Source organism: Lepeophtheirus salmonis, chromosome 12, assembly GCF_016086655.4.
Source record: "Lepeophtheirus salmonis chromosome 12, UVic_Lsal_1.4, whole genome shotgun sequence".
NCBI lineage: Eukaryota > Metazoa > Arthropoda > Copepoda > Siphonostomatoida > Caligidae > Lepeophtheirus > Lepeophtheirus salmonis.
The window spans coordinates 9,883,588-9,904,461 of NC_052142.2; the positions used below are offsets into that span (position 1 = coordinate 9,883,588).

General features: G+C 31.3%; 1 protein-coding gene across 3 annotated transcripts in view; it reads right to left on the bottom strand.

Annotated features, from left to right (window-relative positions):
* LOC121126640 (adenylate cyclase type 1) overlaps positions 1-18,291 on the bottom strand; it is a 44,319-nt gene extending 26,028 nt beyond the window's left edge. For all 3 annotated transcript variants that reach the window (XR_005867031.2, XM_040721949.2, XM_040721950.2), the window contains exons 1-3: positions 16,801-18,291; positions 15,576-15,734; positions 18-834 (exon numbers count right to left, since the gene is read on the bottom strand). Coding sequence is in view for 2 of the 3 variants with exons in the window: in XM_040721949.2 (XP_040577883.1) it covers positions 18-834; positions 15,576-15,734; positions 16,801-17,864 (2,040 nt within the window). In the remaining variant the exon portion in view is untranslated. The remainder of the gene's footprint in view (positions 1-17; positions 835-15,575; positions 15,735-16,800) is intronic.
* Positions 18,292-20,874: the final 2,583 nt, after the last annotated feature.

The following is a 20,874-nucleotide window of genomic DNA, read 5'->3' on the forward strand; positions in this document are numbered from 1 at the left end:
TAAAATAAATTACTTACCACATTCACTTGAATAGTTGTATAGATAAGAACAATAGAAAAAGTAGTGATGGCCAGTCTGAGTAAGAATGACTTAGAGATATCCCAAAATATACAATTTAATCTAACGGCAAGGATCAACATTAGAACTATAGAAATCCAGGCAAAAGAGGTAAGGAAAAGTAACAGAAGTATGAGAGTGCGAGGTAAAACAAGAACTTGTATACCTCCTAATAGCAAGAGTAGGAGTAAACAGCAAACTAAGGCTCCTGGAAAACTTGGATCAATATCTTCTTGATATTGTTTTTCCTTATTTGAATCTTTAAAACAAAGAGAAATAAGATTTACATGACTAGTCTTTTCCTGATCGACTGAACGAGCTTCAATTGCTTGTGACAAAAACTTATTAACACGACTCGTCGGAGTCAAGGATGTAAATCGTTTTTTCTTTAGCATGATGCGTTCAGACAATTTAATGTTCTTCCTTGAATTTATGGCAGCACAAATTGTCGATGAATTCTTACTCAGTTCAACATTATTCTGGGATATATTCGAGAAAGGAACTTCAACCGAATATTTTATACTGTGTAGCAACTGAATAACCATATTTGAAACCATTTTGAAAGAAGGGCGTCTTTTTGTTCCACTTGTAATGATTGATTGATTAAGTTGAAGGGTATCAAATAGTGAAGGTTTTTGTCTTTTCAGCGGAGAAATGATAAAAAAAGTTTGAATTCCAGTTTCCCTCAGATAAATATCCCTAGTATAACCATTTCCGGGTTCAACATCGTATTCTCCATCTAGATGATCCAATGTCGATTGGGTAATATGAACCCTCCTAATAAACCAAAAGTGTATATGTACTTATTACGATAGAATGTTTTAGGTACGGAGGTAATTCCATGTTAATTCATTATAAATAAATAAATAAATAAATATATATATATATAATTTTTAACCCTTTACACATTATTCTTGAGTTATTCATCACTTTAGGATCATAAACAAAATTTTGGAATTGAAAAAGTGAAGCTATTAGTTTTGTATGAGACATACGCCTATAATATGATCAGAATTGCTTACAAGATCTTGGTATATTGTCAAATTAATTAGTTAAAAAAGTAACTAATTTTCTCATTATTTTAGCCAACTTAAACTAATGTAGATGAATAGTGTCTCTGAAATGCTGATATTGACAGAAAAAAAATTGAGTTAAAGATCTTTGCATTATGAAATATAAACACAACATTTAAGTGTTCTTGAATCATTCATATTTCCTCCATTTGTAGATTAATTATAGAAGTTCAAAATAGAGATAATATTTTATTTCAAATCACAATGACATCTATGAATATCAACATCGCAAAATATTATTTATCTACATTACCTTAAATTGGCCCAAATAGTCAAAAATGCTGTCTTACATTTAAAATTCAATTGTGAATAGAATTCTGAAAGAGTATTCTTCATATTCAAGTCATTGACTTGAAATTTTGCATAAAAATTTATTTTACTATGATAAATCAATGATGTAAAAAGAATTAATTAGTAGGTTACAACTGTCCGACAAAGAATGCCACTAATATTAGCTACTTCTACACACAATTATTATCAACGTATAACTAGATACAAAAAATCAACTCAATCAGATAATGACTAGTATTTTTAAGGTTAATACCAATAGAAATAAGATTTCAATTATGTTTAAACTGCACAGCAATATTTTCAAGTAGATTATAATCAGATAATATTTGAATAAAAATAAGTTACAGGATAATAATAGAACATATCTACTATAATTGTTAACATGTGGTTAAAAAATGTAGAAAAATCTAAAAATAGTGTATTGTCACAATGCAAATTATTTTAGAGTGGAAAATAGTATCATCTAGGTTTCCCCATAAAATTTTGTCTAATATGTCTATGATTCATATAAATTATAATGCCAAATTTTTTCGTACATCAAACTAAAATTACTTCTAATACAAATCGATGTTTCTCTCCAGCAAAACCATACTTTTCAGACTTGGGATAACATTTTCCGTTCCGGAAAGTATGATATCTCAATGAATTTATTTCAATTTGTCAATTGTCGTTTTTTGATCCAATCCGTGCTCTCCTATTCAATGGAACTTCAACTATAATGATTGATGAATAACCACACAGTCTTAGGAAAAAGCTGTCAACAATGTCTCGTATCTCAATTACTGTTTGTGGTTGGAATGCAACAATTAACCTGTATACTTATGCAAAAATATGGAAGTTTTGTGGTTTCCATAGGAAGTAAAAAGCATATTATTGATTTTAAAGCAGATGACCTTACACTGATGGTAGAGGAAAATTCGCCAGAAAAGTAATGTCGAGATTTTACTCTCCTATTTTGATAAAGTTTATCTGTTTTGGGGGATGAAAATCAATGCCGAAAATACTTCCATTCTTCCTATTGGTAGATGGTGCGCTTGACCTTCCATAATGACTAGAGGATGTTAAGTAGTTGAAAGAGTAAATATTTGTGAAATGTTCATTCAAATAAGAGTTATTCTTGTATCTAAGGTCTAACAATGCTTTTTTAACACTATCGACTGCACGATGTAATGATGTGTTTGATGTACTATCATTAACTGGCAATATATTTTGTCTTACTTAATTTTACAGAATATAATATACACATTTACTCTTATATAGTTATTAATTCGTAAATAATAAATATTAATAATATATTACACTTCCCTTATTCAAAGGGCTTACACACTACCACTGCATCATTGCATAAAATAATAATCAACTTTTTCCTCACAAAATACGAGCATTTCAAATATTAAGGGGAACACAAAGATTATTTATTTCCTTAGAATGTCGTTCAGATTTATCTTTATCTAAATGGGATTACGCCCCATGTAAAGAATTAATATCTATATCCTCATGGAAAAGTGATTAAAGTTTGCATTTAATTTACTCAAATGCTATTCATAATTTGTTACATCCACCAAGTATATTGATATTCGTAACCTAATTTTTATGTTTGACAATTAATACTATTTGTATCATACAATAAATTATAACTAAGATAAAGACATTTTCTAAATAATTATATATTTTGATTGAATAGTACGAAGTTATATTGTCCGTTAAGGAAAGCTTCTAAGCGTAGTAAACATAGAAATAAGTAGTATTTTTTCAAAAATCATAACTGAGATATCAAGAATGATTTATGAATAAAGGTTTGATTATGTCCGAAAGAAAACAGAGAAACCAGATAATTGAAGTTGTATATGCGGGTGCCATTGCGCAAAACACGATTACCACAGCCCTAAAGATATATACAAAACATGATCAGTTTTCTTCAGGTTGTCTCTCAATTTCGTTTTACCACTACTATTTTTACTTTCTTCCTTACTGCCTTCCTAGTCCTCTTCTCCATCCAACAAACCTAGAAACTTCATATTTCTCCAATACTTTCTACCATTCTCGAGACGAATTTTATAAGCTATATTATTTCGTTTTATCATTTTCCCAATATAGTTCCCCTTCATTGAAACGGAACTTTGAATCCTTACCGTTCTTTCAACTTTTAGTACTAGTAAATACTATGATTATTTATCATAATATTTTTTTTTTGACTTCTTCTTCTTTGTATGGAATGCTTATATTACACATTCTCATTGTTTAGGTTTCTTCGTATTGTAATTGAGAGTAGGAATATGGGATATCAAACTTTTCCCATAAGCGACTTGATTCGGGAATATCCACACTGACGAGGTGTATTTCGAGGCAACATTCTTCTTGGGATAAAAAATGGAGAGGACAGGGGTCATTTAGCTTTAGAATGCATATTATTTCATAAAAATTCATTCATTAATATCATCAGATGTATTAATAGTTCTGTGATGCTTTGCTAAATTTTGATGAAAAGCTTCCAAGTTGATTTAAGAAACCAATAAATGAGAAAGGTCTGTTCTATTTCTAGGTGTCGGGAATATTTATACAGAAATAAACATAATAATTTGCAGAATAGAATATATTTTGAAAACAAGAAAAGAGAGCACATTATCTTAATAAATCTAGAATTATCTTATTTTTCAATAACAATGACATACAAGTAATACAGGATCATGGTTTAGGGTTGAAGTTACCAGGTATTACTATCATCTATTTAGACCATACATTAAAATCTCTACATTATAAATGGAATTGATATGAGTGATTTTTGTGTTGTATTAGATCAAGGACAAACAAGAACTCTCATGAATGAAATAGTTTTCTTAGAGTAAGAGAGAAAGCAGAGTTGACTAAAGGAGAAAATGAATCAAGAGTAACAACGAAGGAGGAAGTGGAGGATGGGAACACTTTATGTCCCTCACTGGGTCTTTCAGTCCATTATTCTGTCTTTTTATAGCTTAAAGGTAATGATTCACGAACCCAGAAGTCAATATAACAAACCTTGATGTGAAAGGGAATCTGTACAATGAAGATTGCCATTATAGGAGAATAGCACCACCGAGTGAGGGACAAAGAAGGGAGATCCATTGAACAGAACATGGACAGAAGACAAGTGGCAAAGATATTCCAATGGGAAAAATATGAGCTTCTAGAAACAATGGGTAGATGCAGAAACAATTCATTCCAATGCAGACATAGGAGAATTTTTTTTAAAATGCATTTCACTTATAACATTAATTATATTCAATATTACACAAAGTTAGGGGGCAAACTTAAGATAATTTATAGTAGATTGACGACAACAGTTTTCCATTTTTTAATCCCATGACAGTTATTTATCGAAACTTTTTGCTCTGCATCAATCATAATTCGTATACATTTATAGTATAGGTTAATCTGTAATGCGTAGAGGTAGCATATAAAGATCCTTGATTTTAAAAAAGAAAAACGAGATAACTTCATTCTTTCTTTTCTAGCTGTTTCTGCAAAATAAGAAATTCCATGATAAATTTCATATACACAAAAATCAGACTTAACCCCAATATTTATTTATTTTCCGGTAAAATAATAATATCTTCAGAAGTGTAAAATTTTTGTTAATTATCTTTTGTATGGATTTTATTAATATAAAATCCCACAATTTGATGTTTAAATCCCCAACACATTAAGTACTTAATAAAATTGCATTCGGTCACTCAATTTAAACAAGTAAATCAGCAGTGGATCTTCTTTCTTTGTTCATTTTGTAATAAGTCAATACTTATTCTTATTAGATATAATTCATAATATTTGTAAGGTATTGATTGTCGAAGGAGCGCTCTGTTGTTGTGCTGTGATAGTATGGGGTATAGGAACAAACCTCTAATGAACGGGTAGTTCAATTATATTTCAACTAATGTTCAAACAATTGTATAGCCACTACGATGAAAATTTATTCTTTACTATGTTGTTGCATAGAGTATCATTAAATATGATCACATAAAAAAAAATTCTAAAATCGGCAAACTAGTCGGTAAGATATGGCCCTTTTTAAAATCTTTACCACTAGGTGGCACTCACATATTGAAAAACTTTAATCACTGATTTTAGAAGTCATATTTATGATAAAAGTATGACTTTGGTATCATATTATATGTTTTTGAGGGTCAGGAGCTTAAATTTGATGTTATAATCAGTGAAAAACTAATAAAAATCAATTTTTGAGAGGCATTTCTTTGGGGCCCAATTTGAAGATGAAGGATTGCATGTAATTTTGAAAAAAATATTAATATTTTTGGTTTCTTGAAGAGTTCCATATTCCATAAAAAAATGTATTTATGTTCGTTTCTTCCTTCAACTTTAATTCAATTATGCAAATTTAATGTTATTATTGAACAAGTAATATTTGTATTTAACAACTATAGAATTTGTATTTAATTCAGTTTTAAAAGCAGTTAATCAACTGAGAGTACTCTTAGTTAATTGATTGCTTCTATGTTAGCTTTTCTAGATTTAAAAATTAGTATAGAATTAGAAATATCTTTAGATAAATATTATATTCAAAATGCATCAAAAACTGATTACCATCTCTTATGGTACACCAGCAGAAATAAACAAAAGCAAGGTAAGAAGATATTTTCATCTTTTACTGTAGAAGAACTTGAACTTCTTTTTTGTATGGGGTGTTTCTGGAAGCAAAAGAAAAGTATCCGAAGTTTTACTACAACACTATTTGCCTTCATCATGGAGCCGTATTCCTTATCAGAAAAGGCAACAACATTGCATCAATATATTTGGTATCCATAAATCAAAAGTAAAAAGGACTGTATTAATCTCATAAGATATTGCTCGTTCATTGCAAAAAAATACATCTTCATTGCATTCCTGGAAATAAATGTTATCCTCGTTGCAAGCTGCATTCTGTGAAGGAGTTGACTGAAACAAGCGTACCCTTGAATGTAATCACCTCTGAAAGTGAAGGAGGGTCAGAAATACTGGAATCATCGGTTGATTCCGAAATGATTAACGCTAAATTCCAGCGTGAAAAATATACACTCTCAACATCAATAAACATAACCTTAAATGAATTTGGAGAATCTCCACTAAAGTTTCACAGCTTAAATATACAGTAAAAACTATCAAAATGCAGAAAAAAAGTTGATCAAGTAAAGTGTACACTTAGCATGGATGTGGCTAAAGTTTCCGTACTTCCTACTAAAGATATTGTAGTAATAGGAAATTACATTCCAAATACCAGCATTTTGAAATGGAAAAATAACAATGATGATTTGTACAGTATCATCCATTCCCTTAAAACTAAATTTGAAATATCTACTTACGCAGAAAAAAATGAAACTTCTAACTCTATCTCCCCAGTCATAGACATAAGCAGAAATACAAGTTTTCTTTGGCTGCAGAGAGTATGCTTTAAGAAAAGCTAGATATTTTAAAGAAAAGAGTGGTCAGCTTACTGGATACCAAAGAAAAGTGGATTTGATTACAAAAAGCTTATGAAAGAGGTTATTTGTGACATGGACAACAAACTTTTCATGGTTCACAGGTGTGAAAATTGTCCAGGCAAATCCAAATTGGAAGAAATACTCCAGGAACTTTTCAAAAAGAAAGATATCGATTAAGAAATTTTATTTACACTATGGGTACTGATAGAACCACCCTCCTTTCACAGTACTTGCCAATTTCGGAATACACCACATTATTAAGTTCAAAAATTGATGAGATGACTGCACATTCTTTCATCGCAAAAAATAAATCCAGGTTCTTGAAAGAGCGTAAAGAAAAAATAAAATTGGATGAAGCTATCATACTTGGTGATTTTGCAGAAAATTATCTATTTTTAATACTAGATGAAATCCTATCATTTCATTGGTGTAAGAAATATTGCACTTTCCACCCAATAGTAATATACTTCCGAAATGATTGTGGGGATTTACAATCTCGCTTTTTTTGTGCAATTTCTGATGATATAATACATGACACTTGCTTTGTATATTATTATAAAAGAGCTTTTCAAGTTATTGTCAACCAATTGCCCCAAAGTGTTGGAAGTATACAATTTTTCAGATGGATGTGCTGCCCAGTACAAGAATTACAAAAATTTGCATAACCTAACTTTTCCCAATGAAGATTTCGGAATACAAGTCAGTTGATCTTTCTTTGCAACAAGTATTGGGAAGTCTCCTTGTGATGTCTTGGTGGTGTAGTAAAGTGACATTTACATCGTGCTAGTTAAAACCTTCCAGTTTCAAATCAAATTTTAACCCTAGAAGCTCGCTTCAATTACTGGCGAGACAATATTGAAGGAGTAACTTTTTTTTTACATTTCTAAAGTCCAGATTGTTGAGCACAGGCAAAAACTAGAATAACGTTTCTTTGCTAGGCAAAAACTATTCCAGGAACTAAAAGTTACTATTGGATCGTGCCATTAGATGTTGGAACAATTGAGCTTAAAATAATTTCCGATGATGAAACCCGTGCTGGAGAACACTGTTTTTTTTTCAACAGGTGCAAAAATATAGCTCCAAAGACATTATACTAATGACATATGTAGCATGAAAGTATGACAGTCAATGTTTGGTTGCTATAGTAGAAAATGCAAGTGAAAAGCTGCAGATGTTTTAGTAAACTTTATGGATCAAGAATCATCAGGACAATTTTTTTTGGCCACCAAGAGAAGATAAATGTTGGTTGGATTGTAATTCTATCATCAGGAAAATGAGTTCTCCATCAACAGTAAATGGGAGATCATGAACAAGAAATTCAAGATGCAATACGAAAGTGTAATGTGCTGCTCTAATATCACTTAATATATTTACATAAGAATTTTGTTATTTTAGGTTCTATTATTATATCAATGTGTATCAATGTGATAGCCGGTAATGTTGTAAAATTATTGCGTGATTAACGATTTATACTTCATCAATTTTATCAACAGAGGTTGATTTGTCTATGACAAATATAAATGGAATTGTTTAATAATAATTTGAAATCATTGTTTCATTCTTCAGTTAAATTGTTCTTCTCTCTAGTTCCATTATTTGAAACATCAATGTAAATTTCTACTTGTCTAAGGAATATCTTCTATAGATCAATTCAGTGGTGAGGAAGTCATAGATTGTTTACAATACAATAACAAGAGAGAAAACAGTGTCAATGATAAGGAATGAGTGTGGGGGAAAATTGAAATACAAACCTCTCATTTGATACATTCATTTCCATAGTCCATAAGTTTTTATTTTGTTAACTGAACCCAAACGTGAAAATTATTTACTCTTAAATTGACCCAAAATATTTTTCTAAGTAATTTATCGTAATATAATAATCATCTTCTTCTTTAAGAAAACATTAAAATTCATTTAATAAGGAATATGCAAGATGTATAGAAAATAAGGTAATTGCAAATATAATTGCCTCTAGATCGACGAGGTTTCAAGGTATCAGATTCATACTCTTTCTATCCATACTTACTTAACTGGTTGATCTCTTAAAGTCATGTAAACATTATATGAACAACATAACCCTGACTGAGAACCAGCGGAAAGTGATTGTTCAGTTAATTCAAGACGGAAAATACCTGACACCAGGCAAAAATCTCATTTTTCTTCCTGGTATATAGGGAATTCAAGACACACATGGCAGAAGAATAAATTTTACATTGGGATATATAATACTACATCTCAGAGCTGACAAAATGATAGAGGAGTTGAAATTATCATTTTTCTGAGTTTGGGAAACAGCAGGAACCACAAGCGTGATGAAATTCTTGAATGAATTCAGCCAATGTATCAAACCCCTACAGGCTTAGGCGTTGCTGGTATCAACTTCAAAACGCTCAGGTTTCAGATACTTCTCCAAACTAGATTTTTATTTTTGTGTTTAATAAATTGAAGTAATAAAATCGCTTAATTTATTAATACAGGCCTTATTAAACACAAAAAGACAGAAGTATGAATGACAACGATGATAATATATCATAATAAACAGAAGAAAACTAGAATTGTGAGTTCACCGAACTGAGTAAACTCACAAGCAAACAAAAATTTATTTCATTTTAATTAACTCATTTATAAGTTTACTTCACAAATTTCAAAAACTCTCTTTGGACTATAAAATCAACATTCCCAAACATCTGTTATGTCTAAATTATTATTGAATAGATCATAGCCACTAGCCATGCTAGTTCATTACCTAATCTTGTGAATAGTCAATATCATCAGTTTAAAGTGTAATGTTGCAAAGATAGGTTGTGTGTATTGTCTTTCCTCGGTTATGATTCCATAAATTTTATTCAGAAACCTATGAAGTATTTGGAATAAATATATTTTGATCCATTTCATTTGTTGTTGATCAAGTTTAATGTCTTATATTCCAAATATTTTCTTTATACCTGGCAAAATTATTTACTACATACAACCTTTAAATTAAATCTATATTTATAGTTATTGAACTCAAATGACTCAATAGTCCATATATAGACTATAAAATATATTATTAAAAAATTATGTTCTGGAGTCTGAGACATTCAAAATACTGGAATCGGAGTCGGGCATTTTATGTACAGACTATGCAGTACTGGTTTTATTTAACAAATTATAATATCTTTTTGTAGCTGGAGTCAGTATAATTTTTTCCAACTCCGAAGCCCTGATTTCTTACGATAATAGATAAAATAATTGATACATAGAACAAATGAGGTGTCAAATGATTAATGTGATAAAATGATGAATGTCATTTAAGATCAACCGGCTCAGCACTTGTAGAGTAATGGATTTAATAAATAAGTTAACTTGACTTTTAAGTATAAAGTTGGAATATATAAATTGTTACAACTAGCTTTAAACCCTTTAACCCCCTGCTCGACCGTTTGGTAGAGCACATTTTGAGTAACTAAATCTTATTGAAAAATGTGTTTTTATTTAATTCCCCCTGTTTCAGCAATCTCTAACATTTGGTTGATGTATGTAATGCAAAAAAAAGTTTGTTGTTACACTTTTTTAAGTATAATGTATTGCAAGTTAGACTCTTCACAGGAACATAGCAACATAGAAATCACTCTTCACATGAAGACACTTTTTGGTGAAATTTTCAAGATAAGCTCTATTTTTTGAGCATATTATAGTGTCTAAGAGCTTACTGAACAAAATGGTGTATCTTGATATAATATAAGAAAGATTTAAAGGGGTCTAATAATTTGTGGAAAACATGCTCTACAAACGGTCGATTTGACACTTAAAGGTAAAGGTAAAATCCACATACAATTCAAATGTATGTGTCACTAAAAATGTGGTTATTTCTAAATGGATACTTTCAAGTATATTTCCTGTACAAACTTGCAAATTTGTATAGCCGCCATTTTATGTTCTTTCCCCCCTTCTTTTCTTTTTTTTAAATTTTTCTTAACAACTACGTAACCGTTATTTTGTATTAATAAAAAAATTAATGCTTTTAGCTATCCAATGCAATACTTTTAATTTTTTTGAATCTATTCGTCTTTAAGCTATGATCCTCTCAATAAAGAACACATATTTTCCACTTTAAACAAAGATAACACGAGTTAAAAGTATAATGCAGACATTTTAAAAATGGTTTAATAATATTTTTAAGATTCGGTTTTAAAATATATTAACATAATTTATCCTTATCTTCAACGAGGACGTATAACAGCTTTGAACCTTAAAACTAGCAAATAAATGTATGGCCTCTTTCTGAAGGCCACGAGGCTATGAGAGAAAAAATAAGACCATACTTTGAATCAAAGGATCAAATTGTACTAAGTTGGCCATATATTATTTTTGTGCCATTTTTGCAGTTGGACAGTGTTATTAGTTATTTTAAAAATACTCATTAATGACATAGCAACATACGTTCAAAATTAAACGCTAACTCTTTTTATTTTATTCTGCTTTTCTTTGATTAATAACAATATATTTATTATGAAAATGAATTATAATTTTAAGAATTGAATGACACACTTTTTTTTGAGTAAATCCTTTATTAAACGAAACAAAATGAAAATTCAAGATTTAGAAAATAACTTAGTAATTTTTATGGAACTTGTACCATGAGAATTAATCTTTTTTTACCCGAGCGTATGTTACAACGAGTTTTGGCTGGATATATTAAAATATTCAAATCCAACTTGAGGAATATAATTAGCTAAATGATTTTTTTTAATAGGAAGATATGAATCTCCTGTTTCCAATAAATTAACAAATATCTTTGTAATGCATCGTCTTGGATTTGTTGACGTCAATAAAATTTGTCGTGTTTTGGTGGTTGAAAATATCTTATTGTAAAGCTGACTAACATGTAACGTAGTTAAATATAATAAATCTAAAGCCCTTTTAAGTCCACCCCTATTTACACTTTATTGAAAGGTTTCTATGAGATCTATATCATCGCCCAAAAATTCAACACCATGAGTTATTTATTTCTCAGAAATCAAAAAGCTCGTGCATTATCAATCTTTAATTTTGACAAACTTGATGATGGAAGAGGCTATGTATTCAGATATTTAAAACAATAGATTGGCGTGAGACTCTTCTATAGTAAAATTAGAATTTGAAATACTGAAAATAAAACTGTATTTGAAACAATTGGATAAGTGCCTAGAAATAATATGATGTTTTTATTTACCCATTCATGGTTATTATTTGATTTTCATTTAATATTCTTAAGTTTCTAGTATAAATTCATTTCTTTAATTATTAAAAATATGTGTACGTAATATTAACATAAGGATAAAAAAAATAACATTATTGAAAATCTTCATAAATGACTTAATATATCCCTTTAATGCTAATATAACTACATAATACTATTTATACTTTATATATATATCATCTTCTTTTTCTTCTATACCTACTAAGGTGTAGTATGAAAATAAGATGCACATCCCCATTTATATAATCCCAGACATAAGACATTGGATAGAAACAAAGCTAGTTTATTTTTGCTTTAGCTGTCGTTTGTTAGTGAATGAAACCTCTTAATAAAAAAAAAAAAATCATTGCTAAATGTTTTTGCAAGTTTTGGGTCACCACTCAAGTAATAATAATTATATTATACTAAATATTGTTAAGTTATTAACCCTTTAACGTCCTCATCAAGAAAGAAGCATTTGATTTTTTTTTCTTTACATTTTTTATTTGACTGGGGCAAGGACAACAACAACCAATGTTTGTTTTTGTTTTTTTAAAGACCCCCCCCCCCATTTTCTTCATAGGACACTACCAAATGGTTGAGATACCGTTTCACGGTAAAAGTGCATTTTAAAGAACGAGCACAGATTTTTATGCATAAAACTGAAAGAAAATATATTTCTACATGTATATATAACTGTCTGTGAACATAACTGAATGTACAAAACCTTAAAATCAAAACATACTTTCAACATAATAAAAAAACTATATTAGCCTATTAATAAAAATACATTTGTAAATACAAAAAAAATTGTAGAAAAAATCAAATAAACTGCAAACTATTGATAAATAAACTTGCTAGAATTGTTTAACTTTTGGATGTTTCTAGAACACAAATTATTTCGGGCCACAAGATCCACTTAACTTATGGTGGTATAATACAAAGCATTGCTGGTTTGCATTAAACATAGGAAAACTATGCATTTTTGACATTTCCATCGGGACACACCCTTTGGACATAGGTTTCATCGTCCCTGCTTGACGGAGTGAAGTGGCAACTGCCCACAGTCATCGTACCGCACATCTGGCTGGGGTTGTGAGGGTCTTGGAGCATATCGTTTCTTTTTAGGTATATTTGATGGGGAGGAGGTTGATGGTCGGCCAATTTTGGATGCTGACTTGTTAGCTTGCTTCAAGCTGTGGGCGGCTGCCAGTCAGAACCTTTAGAGAGGCATTGGTTTCTCATACAGTAGGGCACAGTCTCTCTTGTAGACTAGCCAGGAATTTGAGATACACAGGTCAAAGGCGTATCCAAAGAGGGAATGTACCAACGCCTTGACTTTGCTGGGGTCTTGGACAAGTGAACCAGCATGTCAGATCAATGCCTACCATATGCTCATTGTAGGAAGGAATGAGTGATCGGCATGAGACCTTGACCTTTGCATGGTCCTCTTTGCTCCGCCGTTTGACCGTTGAAAGAGGGTCGATCCCACATGCATTGCTGAGAAGGTTGACGCATTTGTTGTCAAGCCATTTGACTGCAATCACCCCTTCAGGAGACCTGTAATCGAAAGCTCCACGTCCTTTCTTTGTAAGATCTTCGTCTGACATCAAGGGAGCTCCACCGATACGGTTTGATCAAACGGTACCGATGCACCTAAAACTCAGTGTTGAATGCAGGTTCTGGACCAAGTTGAAACTTGTTGGTCCCTAGAAGTAGAGCCTGTTCCTATTCACTTAGATCAACATTGAAGAAGGTGGATGCCCCTTGATACAACTATTAATACATTAACATTAACAATTTAATCCCCTATAAGTAGCAAGTGATTTATTTTCCAGTCTGACTCGAGTCACAAGTCATTCTTTCTCCAAGTCAAGTCACCAGTGATTTTAGTTCAAGTCAGACTCAAGTCCCAATGCGTTAGATTAATGAGTCGAGTCTGACTCAAATCCAAATCATGTGTATCGAGTCAACAGCTCTGCATTAATGTACACAAAACAGGAATAAATATTTTTTTATACACATAAAATACGGAGAGTAACCATGATTTGTTACGAGTTATAATTTTATGTCCTTGTTGGACTCAGATTAGATTTAGGGATCGACAGTGAAGTAATTCTTGACTATGGTTATTCTCCCCCTCCATTTCGTCACAGCCGCTTGTAGCTGATCTAATTAACCGTTATGACACCGAAGCAACTCTCCTTCAAAACACCTTCAAATTGTTATGGTAACTATGTTGATATTCGGTTTCTTTTATATATATATATATATGTTCAAAATGATCCTGATTAGCATCACTGCATAAAATCGAATTTCATCATTTTTCCATCTTCGAAAAGTATCAATAAAAATATATTAAAATTAAACTAGAGATTCTAAGCAATAATTAATTGCCCTAAAAACCTTTGTGTTGAAGAAATAGTCTTTTCTTTTTTCATGAAACAAAAATAAAAAAAAATAAAACAGTTTTTTCCCGTTCCTTCTATTTTTCGTTTTAAGACTACTTCTAGTGATACAAACACATAATAAATAGTGGGAGACCGGGGACAGTTCGGGATCGCACTTGTTGAAGTAATATTTTTATTATACAGTATTATACCTCAAAAATATAATGGATCCAAATTGTCGAAACTCGAATATTTACTTTACAGAATTAAGCTCGGAAACTCCATTCCTTCATTATGAAAAATGGGTTTTTTCAGTTTTTTTACAATCAAATCAATCTGACAAATTCCTTTCAACAGTGATAATTTCTCTGTTATTAAGTATTAACATTAAATATTAGACTTCTAGGATAACATATAGACGATAACAGTAATATTTGTAATTTTTAATATTGAAGTACTCCAAATTTAATATTCTATCTTAAAAAATAAGTATTTGAAGTGAAAGTAAGTTTTAAGAAGGAGATTTTTACTCTATTTACGGACTCCAATTTTCCAACATTTAACGCTCAAAACTCTGCTGTTAATAAAACATATTGGCTTAAAACTTTGCATAATGTTTAGTTTTAATAGTTTAAACAAATGGTTTAACAGTGAACCAAATATGTGAAATAGGGTTACATCAGTCGTATGAATTGAAATGGAATTACCCATCAGTCGTATCAATCATTTTTTAACTGCTCTAACCGTCCTTGTATACGGAAACAGTAGTAACATTTGAAAAATCGTGAGTAGGTTGTGTTGAAATTTGGAGAGTCTAAGTCAAACCAACTCTGAGTAATTCAGCCAAAAATAAAGTGGAACAACTGTCCCCGGTCTGTTATAGTAAACTTCTCTATACAAAATATTCACATACTCATATTCGTCGCTCAAAAAAATAGTTCATCTTGTTGCAGTTTCTATGAGCTTTACCCTTAATTTATATATCTCTTATAATAATTCTCGATAAGGCAAGGCATCAATTCAATTTATACTATATAATTTATATTACTGTTTTTTCAAACATATAATTTATGAGCATTTCTAATTTTAAATAAATGGGGGAAAATCTCACCCCGCGAGTCCTCCGGATTCCATATGATTAGCTAAAGTCACGTCATTTGACCAAACATCATACTGCCACTTTCTTAGTCCCAAAACTCCACACAAAACACGACCAGTATGCACTCCGACACGCATGTTAAGGTTAACATCTGTAGCTTCAACAAACAATCTATAAATTAAAAATACATCACTCACATCACAATCCTCTAGCCAGTATTAAAAAATTTGAAAATAGTATACGTGAAATACAAAAATTTTAAATTTTCTTTTTAAGCCTTTTGATTTCGTTTTCCTGATTTCTTTTGCCCCCAGAAATATGAAAATGACCTTTAAAACCCGTAATTTAAGGTTTTGTTGCCAATATTTTTTCACCTAATATGTATGTACATGATTTAGTGTTATTTAACGCCATAAAAGATCTAAATAATAGAAAAAAGCATGAATTATAGCTTTTAGGATAATGGTACAAGATGTTTGAACTACTTATCCTTTTCTGAATGTACGTACAAAAAAAAGACCAAAAATTGAACCTCCCTTTGAAAATATAAATATTCCTCATTTCTGATCAAAACAACAAAAATTATGATTTCCCGCAATATGAAGGCTTCACTATGAAAAAAAAAAGCGCTAGGAAGACATTAATATTTAAAGCAATATATTTAGGATTTATTGCTTGGAAGAGTAGTTTTGTATATTTATTAAGATACCAAAGCATATTGATAGTATACAAAATATAGCTCTATGTAGACTCCAAAAACCGACTTTTTGGGCTATTAAGGTAATTTTTTTGTTTGTCGAGGTAAAAGTAACCAGGAACATACCATCTCAATTCAAATACAAAAATTTATTGACTAGTGTTATGAAACCACAACCAGTTTGTTTATAGTTATAGTCTAGTAAACATTAAGAGTTTTAAAATACATAGTAACGCATTCACCAAAACGTAACCTAAGTACATGTCGTGGGCCCAGAAAAAATGAGTAGCAAAAGCAATATTATTCTTTTGAATGATAGTTTAGTAATAATATTTCCTCACAATATTTGTCAAGCATTAAGAATTATTTATGCTCATCATTGTAAACAATAAAATCTTATTTTTAATAAAATACCTGGACCTACGATATGAAATAATTTACGAGTGTGTGGCAATAATAAGCTTATTGCACAAATATTAAACAGGTAATAATTGTGAAAGTGGTTAATAAATTAAATTAAATAAGAATACAAATTTTTGCCTTATAGCTTCAATCATATCCAAACCCATTTCAACGCAGTTCCGAGCATGTTCGTAGCAAGACTCAGGAAGCCCTGACACACAGTAATAGCAATCACCGAGAATTTTTATACGTAAACAGTTATGTTGATTTGCAAGCTGATCAAATCTCCCGAATAATTCGTTTAATAAACGGACTAACTCTTGAGCAGAACATTGAGAAGATAATACAGTAAAACCAACTATGTCTGCAAACAAAATGGACACATTTTCATGTCTCTGGATATAAATTTTATGAAATTGTCCGGCTACAGGAGACATAATATCTTGTTTCATCTCAATGGCAACATGTTGCGGAAGAACAGACAGCAACAATCTCTCTAATTTTTCATTTTCATCTTCAATCTCTAAACGGGATGCGATGCAGTTGCGTGTATCTAAAAAAGCTCTTCGCTGAGCCTGTTCTGTCAAGTTGTGTATGAAGAAACCAACAATATTAACTGATAGAAAAATACAGAGATTAGCACAGATCTGTTGCCAATGAAGATGAAGCTTGTTGAGCGTGAAGAAGACAGACACGAGGACGTGGAGCAAAGACAGAGAGAGTCCATAGGAAATGGCGATCCATGTTTGCAAGGGCAGCATGGAGTAGGTGAGGAAGAGAACCAGCAGGACTTGCCACACTCCTTCCACTTCCACCGAGTCTTCCCACCTCGAAAAAGGAAAGGAGCACACACAAAAAGAAGCACTTAGAACCAAAATCAGGTAGCAAACATAACCCAAATACACGTCATCCAGGGACTTGGTCGCTAAAAACACAAACAAAACCACAAATATCAAGCAATGAATGCTGTGATGAGTATTCTCCAGCGTCGCCTTCTTCACCAGCACAAAGGAGAGACTCGCCAAAAATCCTGTCACCACGATCAGCAGAGCCACCAGGCAGGAAATGGACGAGTGTTGCAACTTAAAAATATAGCGCTGAAAAAGTCCCTCCAGCTCCAGGTTTTCGAAACGGTGGCGATTCAATAATCGGCTCAGTGCAAGTTTACGGTGAGAGTTCATTGCTTTCACACTGTGATCCATTTTTACACACTGCAGGAGTAATTCTGGAGTAACACTTCACTCACATCACAATTCACACCTCACATCAACATAAGCATTAATACAACAATCCTCATAGACTTGCACGCACACGCAGATGCACTCCCACTCACACGCTTCACACTCTCTTTTTTCCTTCCCTTTTCTTTCCTTCGTCTTTCCTTCTTTTCTTCTTCTTTCCTTCTTCAACTCTCTACACTCCTCAGGAAACAATCGAGTACAATGGTCAATGGTCAATAAACTAATAAAGTAATTCTTTTTTCTTCAAGTGGAAAATTGAAAAAGCAGTTCCATTCCTTCCACTCCTTTTCTCTCTTCTAAATTTGTCCTCTTACTATAGCAACAGGGCCCTATAATAAGAGTTGTGACAATATACTTGACTTCCACCTTGCCTCAACCTTATGTAACTACAATTGAGGCATTAACCCTTTGGGGGCGATAGCCTTTGGCTCGACGGATCTTCATGAAACTCTGGAAATACTCATATGCAAGTTAGGCTGTCATACATTTCAGCGAGATTTTTTTTTCAGCATGCTCTTTTGGCCGCACTTTTTACAGAACAGCTTCTTTTCCGCATAGCTCTTGTTAGCGCCATCAAAATATTCCTAATTTATGTTGACTCTTGCATAAATGACTACATTAATACAATATTAATAACCTTAACTAAAGTTATATCTATTTTACGTTACTTAATTTCCAAAATCTAGTCAAAATATTCCAAATTTTATTCCAATTTTAGCTAGAAAATGGCAATATAATCCGTTTGAATTTGTCAAAATTGCCGTTGTATTCCAAAAATCGAAAGAAAAAAAAAACGAAATTAGATGGATTTTTCCTACGAAGCATTCGGTTGTACTGGATCATCGTTTCCATTCTTTATAATTATTTTTGGATATCTAGTCTTATGCCTTCTGGTCCTTGCTTCAACTTCATGTTCTGTTCAGGGGATCTTGTCTCCTTAAATGGATGGATCGTTTATTTTGCAGACATCCCTTCACATCAAGATCTTTGATAGTGACTTTTGATCTTGTGAATCATCGCCTCTATGCAAAAGAACACATAAATTCCTTTAGATCTTGTAAGGAATCATCTTATACTTCTTTAAGAACTAAGGAGTTTCATAAAAAGACGGAATAATCGACTGAAAATCCCAGTGAGGATTACTCACAGAATAATCATCCTCCATCCACAGCTCATTCAATGAAATTATTGAGTCCATTCCTCCTTAAGTCAACTCTGATTCGTTTCTGTTTATTCCTAACTAAAGAAAATATATTGAAAATATTCATAAATGACGAGGATGTCGTCGATCAAAGTTACATTGTAACTAAAAGTAGACTACCATATTAATAAAAGTTTTTGTAGAATAATCGCTTTATACACAATTTGGTACGTCCAAGGTATTTACCTAGACTAGATGAGATCTATCCCTTCTGAATGAAGATAAAGAATATTAATGTTGTTTCTATAGATTTAAAGATATTGTTGTTACATCAATTAAAATTTCTAGTCAAACTCATGATAGAGAATCTTAAAAAATTATATATGAAATATACTATGAATGAAAAACGAAATGCTTGTAGTTGTCTTTGATAGCCAGTTACAATGCACCTACTCGTTAAAGAAGGAATAAATAGCAAGAATCTTAAATTCGATTAGTATGGAATATACATAAGTGAAGAGATTAATATTTTATTGAAAGCAAAAATTTAGCCCCGTAAAACCTATACTTTATTCAAACAGTCTTAAACTAAAATACTCCAGGACTGGTTTTTTTACATGCAGGTCAAATTTGGTCATCGTCGCTCACAAAAAATGCTCCACAAATTATCCATCCAATTAAGTTTTTAATACTAATCGTTTAAAGTCAACGTAAAGGACCTGCTTCAAACATTTGTAACATATTTTTAATTATTCTCTATAATTGACTAGAGCTAAGATGTAAACCATAGCAAGGGAATCCGCTCGGGGGAATTTTTGTCTTGAGCAAGAAAAAAATATCGAAAAAAGGTCATCTGATCAAATTTAAGCCCAGAAGAATTTTTTTATGCGGGCCTTCCCCTCCAAAATATATATATAATCCTACGGACTGCATAGATATAACTCAATTAGTAATTTGTAACTATCTCCCGAAATTCAAAATTTCCCTCAAATTTTTGATCTGCTGTTGATAATTAAAGATTTGAATTACCACCATTTCATAATTATTCAAATTGAAAGCGTAGCAACAATTCAAAGTCTGAACTATGGAGTTATTGAAAAGCAAAAGAGGATCAATTTTGAAATGAATGTATAATAAATATAATTTATATGTTTTTAATTTAAAACAATAAGACTTTTGACATTATACAATTAATTTTTGTGTTACTATAATTTCCTTTAGTAAATTATCTTCTGTTCTAATTTAGAAATACAGTACTTATATAAATTATTTTATTTTATATATGATAAAATTTTGGGGATGCCGAAGAAACTTTTGGGGCTAGCGATGCCATTCTTTAAGTCAATGATAGACATAGTAAAAACTAAATGATATAGTTGATTGCAGAGAAAGTCAATCTGTAACATGGATAATCAAGAAATTAGATCTAAAAGGAAGATAAACAAATAGAAATGACTCTGTACCTCAACAACATTGAGTACTGATCAAAAATAAGAAATTTTGAATGACGAAAAGTATCATGGAGGAACAGATCAATAAACACTCAATTTTCATGCAATTTCCATAACGGGGAGCCCCTAAGTGGATAATATATTCTATTGTTATTGGACTACTAGTGATGACATGATCCTAACCTTTTGATTGAAAGTAATTCCAAAATAATATAAATAAATGATACCCCAAAATGATACTACGCCAAATAGAAGCAAGCTAAAATGATCTACGCTTTTCTTTACTTAATAACCCTGTTTCCAAGGTTATTAAGGAAAGAAAAGCTTGCCTCGCTAAAAAGATGCACGCCCAAATGAGTGGACACGGCAAGTTGTATAT